A 10,657-nucleotide genomic window follows, 5' to 3' on the forward strand; every position below is an offset into this window, starting at 1 on the left:
AATCATTTGAATGAACTGTCTGAAATATAACCTTAAAAAATTTGAAGTATTTTTTTGAGCAGTAGCAACAAAAACTCTGTTTTTGAGAAAAAAAAACGCCTTAAAATTTTGAATTTTTCCCCGTGAGTAAAGCTATCATGTCTTTGTTTATTTACAATTGGGAAATCTTAATATACAAATACTATTTGAAGTTTCCTCTTTATATTACCATCAAAAATTACTCAATAAATTTACATAAAATTAGGATTCAGACCAAATATCAATATATTATCATAACCAACATGACAAATTAAGTCATATCTCTAGATAAGCTTATGATATCAGAATGATCCAAGTACCAAAATGTAGCTTTTAAAGCCAAGAATCTGAAAATGTAGTCAGATCATTTTGACCAAATTTGACTTAATCCTCACTTCGATATGATGGGTCACATATAAGGAGGAGCTGTGGCAGCCATCTTAAACTGGGTTGATTAAAAAGTTGCAAACCTACATCGAGTGATTACCTTTGAAGCATTTAATTAAAATCTGTCCAGTGGCTCATGAGATATTTTGCTAACAGACAGCGTTATCATTAGTTAATGACAAAGTTTGAAACAAATAGTTTATGCAATCAGTTGGTGCTTGGGGATCAGTCTCAGTTACTACCACACCAACTTTCATATCAATATCTGTGAAATGAACTGAATAGCAGTTTTTTGTTTGTTTGTTTGCTTTTGCTTAGGTTTATAAGATGTGGCGGTGATCTTAATGCAGTTTGATTCCAAAAAATAAAGAGTACGTCTGATGTTTACTTTCAGAGCATTTATTAAAATCCATCCAGTGGACCATGAGATATATTTTTCTAAAGGCCCTGTCACACTAGACAACTTATGCCAACTTATGAAACTTTTTACGTCTAAATTGCTAATAAAAGTTATATACTTGATCAATTTGTTAGAATTACATTATGTACACGCTGGAAAGAAGTTTCCTGTTGATTTTTTTCAATTCCAGTTTCAACGTTGATGTCTTCAAAATGTTCATAAATTGGCATAACTTGTGTAGTGTGACAGGGCCTTTACAGACACGCACACACTGTCAATTACATAATCATCAGTATTTCATGGTGGCGGGCGATAAAGATCATCAAACCAGTGTTGTAGTTCCACTACCCCCCTCTCCTAAACAGATTTCAGTTTCCTTGCATCACTTTAAAGGGGACCTATCATGCAAAATTCACTTTTTAAAGTTTTTTCTTTACTCAACTTTGGGTATGTACTTCTTTAAAAAACAGTCCTAGGACCAAAAAAATGCACCCAGGGGCATATTTACTGTAAGTAAATGTATTTTTAACGTGTATTAATGACAAGTTTTATTTTGTGATGTCTCAAGCCGTACGACAACCCACCGGAACCTGCGTTCAGCCCCTTACCTAGCAACGCCCTGGTGAGGCTCCACCTCCTCAGGATAAGAAGCCGTCACGGTTGTTGTTGTGTAATGTGCAGCTCATTTTACAACAAGTCTCCAATGGGGCAACGGGTAGAGTGTTGTACCAGAGATTGGGAGACCAGGGTTTGAGACTGGCATGGACACAATTCAATTATTTATTTTCGTTCGTTATGAGCACGTTTTCTCATGTACCTCTATTGTTTAGCTTATTAAAGCCTTGTTAAAGCCTATTTGTTCGAGTTTCTGAGGTATTTTGACCGCTGCTGCTCCCTGCTCTGGTAACAGCATGCAGAGTGAACGCAGAGCAGAGGAGGAAAAAAAATTAAAAGAAGCTGCGACTCTGCCTCTGGGTCTCACATATGGTTGTACAACAGTTTCTGCTATTATTAGCCATGCTAACGTAAACGCTGGCTTTGGAGGGCGGAGTTAATGTCAACAGATTTTTGGAGGGCGTTACCAACAGAGCTCATTAACATAAACAGCTCGTTCTGAATGGAAGTCAGAGCAGGCAGAAAATGGGAAATTTTATTATCTGAGAATTATTTTGTGCATTAAATTGAATGAACGTGGTCTGGATAGCCCACAGACATACCATAAAAATTTCTAGGACCCATAATTGGTCTCCTTTGTTTTTTATTTTTTGAAAGTGCAATCTTCTTCGTGTCTGTTTGGAGGCGTTTCTGCAACAAGGTGACTTTGACGAAGAGGCTTCACCGTCGGTAGCTTCACCTAGTTTATTAAGTCTCGACTTTTCCATCATGTTGCATAACTGGCTGCTGTAATGCAGCTTACACAAGATGACTCAGCGCGATTACTCAGCAGCAACACACAGACACACACACACACACACACACACACACACACACACACACACACACACACACACACTGACAAGCTTCTGCCATCAAACCACCCTAACTCCTCCATCCAGAATCCTCCTCTGTCACCTGCATCTTCATTATCCTCCAGGGTAAGCCGCTGACATCTTGGCCTTAATAGAAGTTTTCCAGGTTTGCCTCACTTTGTATCTGCAGCAACACTTTCTCACACACACACAGACACACACACAGCGGCCCACGTTAGTCAGCTGGTTTGGCATGGCTCAGTCTCCGAACATTGTGTGGTGTTGCTGTGTGACTGAAGACTGTCACACTCAGCCCGTCGAGTCAGAGCCGAGAGCACACAGAGCGCTGGGAGGAATTTAAAATTCAATTATTATTATTATCATTATTCAGCCGAGCGAGCTGACTCCGTGGAGCCGCCTGTGACGTGAGGTCAGAGGCGTTTATCAGTCGCTCCGTCTCATTTGGAATGCTAAACAGGTGGAGATGGGCTTTAGTTTAGATGGTTTGTATCGCTTGGAAAATGAGAAGAGGGTTATTATTAAAATACATCCCTAACTCTTACAAAACTGGGATTTATTGTGCAATGAAAATGTAAACAAAATGTACTGATTTGTATCATAAATCCATCTTTTATTTGTTGAACATGTAATAAACATATCTAATGTTTGAACTAAAATAAAAAAACAATGTAATTTTGAATCTGATAGCAACAGACTTAATGTTACAATTTCTTTGTTAAAACATTTGAACCGTATGTTCCACCTGTAATTTAAATTTAAATTAAAACAACGTATAATTTTGAATTGTAGCTCTTCTCAACGGTCGTAGGTTCTGAGTGTGCAGATGCATCTAGGCAGCAACGCCTCCACGTTTTGCTGCACATACTGGAGCCATTCTTTCCTCTGAATGATGACTTCTGAAATGACTCTTTGGAGCTTACAGCATGCTTTGTCAGGCTTCTTGCGTTGACAAAATGAGAGAAATAGCGGCCTCGGAGTGTGTCAAATTGTCACTCATAGGAAGTGATGTTACTTGTTAGCGTGGTGAGCCGGGGGGAGACTGAAACTCAGCTCAGCAGCACACGCTCACTGAGATCATAGGTTTCCTGTGGTTTTCATCATTGTGTCTCTCCTCCTGCAGAAAGCAAGCACGCACACATTTGTGAGTTTTCTTGACAGGCTCGGCGTGCACTTTTCGTAACAGCTGTGGAAATGAGTAGAAGCTATGTCCTCACGGTGGGAAGATGGCGCTCTAAAGGGCCGACACATGGTTGCACGACTAACTTCACTGTATTTCCATATCGGCCCTGCATCACGTGTCAGAACGAGGTCAGTTCAGGGGGGCTGCTTGTTGTTTTTGTTTGCTGCGTTCCATCTCATCACACCTGGTGCCAGGTGCTTTGTGAACAGACTGTGCACCGTTGCTCTGGCTGACCTGCCCTCCCTCCCCCCTACATGTGATGGACGAGTGAAGGATTATCACGGATTTGATGGCCGTAGTGCGACTTACAGCAGCCGACTGGAGCACTGAGTTCAGAGCCTGTTGGGAGGAACTGATTACACTTTGAGCACACGATGATGAACCGTTTCATGGTAATAAAGTGGATTTTAGGAATAATGAGAATCATTTATGCATGAATCTGTAGAAACATAAAACAATGAAAGACCGAACATTTTTAGAAGTTATACTCAACCACTATAACCTCATATTTTAGTTTAGGATTTATAAAACATGACTGAGCTACAAACATTTGTGTAAGCTAATTTGGTGTGGCTCAAAGGTAATTAGTTGATGTGCATCCAGTGTGCACTGGAGAGTTTCAATAAAACCTGTGTTTTGGTTCATTAATTATTTTAAATGAATGTATTTTGGCAGCGAGTGATGAACAAGGAAAAACTGGAGGAACCTTCAACACGGGCAGCATGATGGATCAGTGGTTAGCACTGATGCCTTACAGCTGGGTTCAATACCTGCTTCTGACCAGAGGTCTTTCTGTGTGGAGTTTGCATATTTTCCTTTTGCTTGGGTGATGTTTGGAGCAAATTGCTCGTGTCACTGCCCGCGGCGACAACTTTAACTCAACAGAGTTTGCAGAATACTGTTTGATTAACATCTGAACTTTTAAACCCAAAGCTTTTCCACACAACAGAAACCAGTCTCCTACACAGCAGACTGGTGTGGGCCAGATCTGGTGTCAAGCTGGCACGGCAAGTGATTTGTCAACTGGACATGGGCCAGCTTTGGCAATGATGGCGCTGTTTGGTTTGGTTTATGTGGTGCCGGCCTATGCATGGACCACCTCTGGCAAACCACATTTGGGTCAAATCTGGGCTGACGGTTAGGGCATTGTGTGGACCAGACAAATGACAAATTTTGCTACGTTGGCCATTTTTAAGGTGCAAGTTCTTCTTGGTCATCACCCTCTACTATTAATCTGCCACAGCTTCTCTTTCTGTACCTTCTGTGTCCATCTCCACCACACTCAACAACTCCAACAGACACTAGCTTGCCTTGCTCTATATCATGCAAGTGCGTTCAGCTGTCTGATGATGAACAAGGTCCTTCGTGAAGCTGTTTATTGATGGCTTTGATGTTCTGGATGTTGTTCAAGTAGGTTTGCAGGTACACAGAAGATTCATATAATAAAAATACAAAAACATTTTTGTTACAAACCAGTGTACCTCCCAGCTCTACTGGACAGAACCTTTGACTGTTCTTGTGTCTTGCTGAGGATTTGCCATAGTTGGGGTTGCTGGTTAGTGATGTTTGTACTGCCCTCCATGGTAAAGAGCTAAGGAACCGAGGGGGTTTGTTATTGTACAGTATTTAGGTATTTTGTCAAGTAAGTTGTAATGTTCACTTGTGAGGCTCAGGATGTCTGGAAGATGTTATCATGGGCAAAGTTCAGTCTACGATGCATAAAGTGATCTGGTCATTTTCATTTAGAGCTAATCTAAAGGAAGAGGAAGTATCTTTATCTGTGATTATGCTGCGCAATCTTACAAAGAGCGGCAGAAGAGCAGCGTTTTGTCCTTTTTTTTTTTTAACAACCAGCCTTCAAAAGCTGGTTCCTCTCCTTGTATTCTGTAAGTCATCACACTTCAAAGTGCACCCAGCAGAGCGTTTCACAGAACATCAGAAACCCTTTGTTGCTTTGAATTCTTCCCATGTTGCTTCCTGCGCCCGCAGCCATTTTTTCCCCATGTAAATGATGCAAAGCACCACATGATGTAAAAGATATAAATGAGTCATCATATCAGGCCAACTTTTATTACTCTCTGCTGGTATTCTCATCCTCACCTTATTTTTAGTGGTGACTTGATGTCCATACTGTGCTCTATCAAAGCCAGAATTAATGTTTTTGTTAACTTTTGCTGAAATACCTCTTAAGATAAGATAAAACTTTATTGATCCCACAGTGGGGAAATCTGCACATTACAGCAGCTCAAAACAGGACAGAGTGAGAGAATAAAGAAAGATAAGTAAAAAAACCAACAACAACAACCACTATACTCGTGATATATAACAATGTACATAAATGAAATATATGCAGGTGCATATTACGGTTGCCAGTGTAGGTGAATTGTCCAAGTGACTGATAACATCATGATGTGTTTGTTATACAGTCTAGCTGCAGTTGGAATGAATGACCTACGGAAGCGCTCCGTCCTGCAGTGAGGATGTTTAAGTCTCTAACTGTAGGAGCTGCTCAGCCACCCCCCACGGTTTCATGCAGAGGGTGGTGGGGGTTGTCCATGATTCTCTTCTGTGGGATTTAAACATGATTTCTGTTCTACAGTTTTCATGCAGTAGTAGTAGTGTGGTAGCAGCTGGGAGTCGGCCCCAGCTCAATCTCTGAGTGCTAACAAATCGAGTAAGATTTGTTCAAAACAAGTTTGAAACAGTGTATTGCTTGTTGGAGTACATACCTCCATCAGAGCATTATTGTTGAAGTGTAGAGATTTATTATCAGCTAAGGTAGCGTTCTTTCACCCCTTTGTCTTTTATTATAGAAAGAGTTGTTTAATAAGCCTGAAAAATGATTTAAAACAAGCCTTCCTTTGGTTAGTTAGCTAATTCCATACCTTTTGTTCTCTGGTACCTACATTTAGTAGATTGGTCGACATTTCATAATACAGATTGACAAAGACTCAAAACACAAAACTAAAGCAACTCAAGAGTTTATTAAAGCAAAGAAGAGGAATATTCTTGAATGGCCAAGTCAGTCACCTGATCTCAACCCAATTGAGCAGCATTTCATTTGTTAAAGAGCTTCAGACAGAAAGGCCCACAAACAAACAGCAACTGAAAACCAGCAGTGAAGGCCTGGCAGAGCATTAAAAAGAAGTAAACACAGCATCTGGTGATGTTAACGAGTTCAGGTAGTCATTGCCAACAAAAGCTTTTCAACCAAGTACTAGAAATGAATATTTTATTTACAGTTTGATTTGTTTAATTACTTTTGAGCCCCTGAAAAGAAGGGATTGTGTTTAATAGATGCTTTAGTTCCTCATATTCCCCAGTACCTATGTTCCCTAGTACTTACGTTGCCCAGTCCCTAATTTCCCCAGTCCCTATGTTCCCCAGTCCCTATGTTCCCCAGTCCCTATGTTCCCCACTACCTATGTTCCCCACTACCTATGTTCCCCACTACCTATGTTCCCCACTACCTATGTTCCCCAGTCCCTATGTTCCCCAGTCCCTATGTTCCCCAGTCCCTATGTTCCCCACTACCTATGTTCCCCAGTCCCTATGTTCCCCAGTCCCTATGTGTCCCAGTACCTATTTTCCCCTGTACCTTTGTTCCCCAGTACCTTTGTTCACCAGTCCCTATGTTCCCCTGTACCTATGTGTCCCAGTACCTATGTGTCCCAGTACCTATGTTCCCCAGTCCCTATGTTCCCCCGTACCTATGCATCCCAGTACCTATGTGTCCCCAGTACCTTTGTTCCCCAGTGCCTTTGTTCCAGCCCCTATTTTTCCCAGTACCTTTGTTCCCCAGCCACTATTTTTCCCAGGCACTATGTTCCCCAGTACCTACTGTATGTGTCCCAGTACCTATGTTCCCCAGTGCCTATGTTCCCCAGTCCCTATGTTCCCCAGTACCTACTGTATGTGTCCCAGTGCCTATGTTCCCCAGTGCCTATGTTCCCCAGTATCTTTGTTCCACTGTCCCTATGCTCCCCAGTCCCTATGCTCCCCAGTCCCTATTTTCTCCAGTACCTGTGTTCCCCAGTACCTATGTTCCCCAGTACCTATGTTCCCCAGTACCTTTGTTCCCCAGTACCTTTGTTCCCCAGTCCCTATGTTCCCTCGTACCTATGTGTCCCAGTACCTATATGTCCCAGTACCTATGTTCCCCAGTACCTGTTCCCCAGTACCTAAGGCTGGGCGATTATTTGATGGCGATTATTGATCGAGAAAATTTCAGGTCGATCACGGTGATCAGCTGTGAGCCTCTTCCTCAATCAAACATGGCGGAAATGTGTGCGACAACAGCCAATCAGAATCCACCTTCTCCTGCTCCACTTCCATTTATTAGTTGCTAATGAAACGCAGACGGAGTAGCAGAATTAGCTAAACAAAATGCAAGCCAGTATAAAACGCTGAATCTCACAGAGTTCGTTTATTTGGGTGCGTTTCTGAGATATTTTGGCCGCTGTCACTTCCTGTACCTGCTGTTACCAGCTAACAGGCATGCAGGGTGAGCTCTGAGCTCCCCTCCTGACACAGAGGGAGAGAGGGGGAGGGGAAAAAAAAGAAAAGTGAGCTGTGATGAGCAGCTTCCATAACAAAAGTAATGAGCTTAGATCCTATTCAGTTGGCAAGTGTGCACAAATTGCTGCTGATGTAGTTTTATGTTTCTTTGTGGCACATTTAATGCGAAATTCAATTGTAAAACTTTAATTTTACAAAAGGATAACTTTATTAATGAGATTCTATGATTTACACACAAATGTTTTTTTTCTTGGTAAATACCTTTTTAAATACCTTGCAAAAATAATTTTGTGTCCTACTGAACCACAGCTATTTGTTATATTAGTAAAAGTAACAGCCATTATTTTTTTCTTTAGCTATATTTATTTGTTAAATTATTTCTTAGTCACTTTTTAACAGTTAACAAAAAAATTGTGATATTAATCGAGATTGGACGATATGAAAAAATTAATTGTGATCATTTTTTTTTGCCATATCGCCCTGCCCTACCAGTACCTCTGTTCCCCAGTACCTTTGTTTCCTGGTACAATGCATGCACTTTATTACTATAGTAATAAAAGCCCTTTAAATGGGGAGCCAAGCATTTTTCATGATTTCAGTTTCAAACCCCAGAACAACAAATAGTAGGTACTGGGAAACACAGATGATCCCTGTTAGCCTATGTCCTGGATAAAAACTTTTGTTACTTTCTACATTTTTATAACTGATGTCAGGGTTGATAAGGTACTAACTATTGAAAACTACTTGACAGAACACCCCTTCAAAACCAGACCTTAAGATGAACTGAAGGCCTGCTCATCAGGATTTATTATCTAAATGGTCTCATAGCAACAGGTGGATTGCTTGAACAAATATTCCCTTAATTCTGTATTTGTTTTTTAGAAACAGATGGCAGAGGGCGACACGCTGTCTGCCCTCCTAAACAGGCTGTTTCTTAGAGCCTTTAAATGTGTTTGCTGTGATTGTGTCTGGGCACGAGACCAAAGTGTCCACTTACTGGACTCTGTAAATACTCACAATATGGCTGTTTGTGCACCCCGGCCTCGTCCGCCTCTCTCCATTTACAGACGACATGTCAATATTTTCTGAGCTTGTGCGACGTGGGACTAATAACACGTCTTTGTTTCTTACAGCGGTGCGTTTTCTGAAGTGGTGATGGCTCAGGAGAAGGCCACGGGAAAGATGGTCGCAATCAAGTGCATCCCAAAGAAGGCGCTGAAGGGGAAGGAGACGAGCATCGAGAACGAAATCGCCGTCCTCAGGAAGTAGGTACCACGTGACTGAGCAGGGGCGGGGTCTGCAGGGTTAGAGAGGGACCACACATTACCCCCAGTTTACATTGCTTGCGTTCCTTCTCCGCTCCGCTCTGGTCCGACCTCCGCAGCAAACACTCAACCATTATAATCAATGAGAGTGTTTACACTGGCGGCGCAGGGCGGCGGTGAGCGGACGACAATCCCTCAAAATTAGAACAGATCCTATTTTTGCCGGATGCCGGAGCAGCGCCGGAGTCAATTTTTAAAGATTACGTCGCACCAGCAGGAAAAGACATGAGCACAACATCCGTATTTTCAAAATAAGACACTATTCGGCGGAATAATTTGTCAGAATAATGTCGAAATTGCAGCTATATTAATAAATATACGATATATTTCTACACAAATACTGTCAGAGTGTATCATTCTGTTTGGGAAGCAGATGGAAACATGTAACATGAAGCATATGTGTACACACACGATACACATGGATTTTATTTTGAAATCAGAAGTTTCAGAAAGACGACAGCGATAAAGTTTCAACATAGAAACCAAAAGCCTTTATATCGTTTTCAGCTGTGTTTGGAGTTCGTCTTTCACAGAATTAATGATTTTTTGCTGTGACTTCAACACTTATCACTGAATTTATCGCGTGATCTGCTTTCTGCTGTCGGACCGGAGCGGAGCGGAGGTAATGTAAACTGGACTTGAAACACACAGGTGCGACCTGCGCAGCGGAGACGCATGCAGTATAAATCTGGTGTCAGAGGAGGATGACCGGGCTTCTGTCCTTTCTGCACTCTCAGTTCATCTAGTCTCCGTTCATCTAGTTTCAGTTCATCTAGTCTCAGTTCTTCCAGTCTCAGTTCATCTAGTCTCAGTTTATCTAGTCTCAGTTCATCTAGTCTCAGTTCATCTAGTCTCCGTTCATCTAGTCTCCGTTCATCTAGTCTCAGTTCATCTAGTCTCAGTTCATCTAGTCTCAGTTCTTCCAGTCTCAGTTCATCTAGTCTCAGTTTATCTAGTCTCAGTTCATCTAGTCTCAGTTCATCTAGTCTCAGTTCATCTAGTCTCAGTTTATCTAGTCTCAGTTTATCTAGTCTCAGTTTATCTAGTCTCAGTTCTTCCAGTCTCAGTTCTTCCAGTCTCAGTTCTTCCAGTCTCAGTTCTTCCAGTCTCAGTTCATCTAGTCTCAGTTTATCTAGTCTCAGTTCATCTAGTCTCAGTTCATCTAGTCTCAGTTCATCTAGTCTCAGTTTATCTAGTCTCAGTTTATCTAGTCTCAGTTTATCTAGTCTCAGTTCTTCCAGTCTCAGTTCATCTAGTCTCAGTTCATCCAGTCTCAGTTCTTCCAGTCTCAGTTCATCTAGTCTCAGTTTATCTAGTCTCAGTTCTTCCAGTCTCAGTT

The 10,657-nt window shown here is 41.6% G+C and overlaps 1 protein-coding gene across 1 annotated transcript in view; it reads left to right on the forward strand.

Moving 5' to 3' along the window:
- The window catches only part of camk1db (calcium/calmodulin-dependent protein kinase 1Db), a 60,443-nt gene that overhangs the window by 16,228 nt on the left and 33,558 nt on the right, over positions 1-10,657 (forward strand). Inside the window, exon 2 of the mRNA XM_014017137.1 lies at positions 9,127-9,258. Within this exon, the coding sequence (XP_013872591.1) occupies positions 9,127-9,258 (132 nt within the window). The remainder of the gene's footprint in view (positions 1-9,126; positions 9,259-10,657) is intronic.

The sequence above is a fragment of the Austrofundulus limnaeus genome, unplaced genomic scaffold (genome assembly GCF_001266775.1).
Source record: "Austrofundulus limnaeus strain Quisiro unplaced genomic scaffold, Austrofundulus_limnaeus-1.0 Scaffold162, whole genome shotgun sequence".
Taxonomy (NCBI): Eukaryota; Metazoa; Chordata; class Actinopteri; order Cyprinodontiformes; family Rivulidae; genus Austrofundulus; species Austrofundulus limnaeus.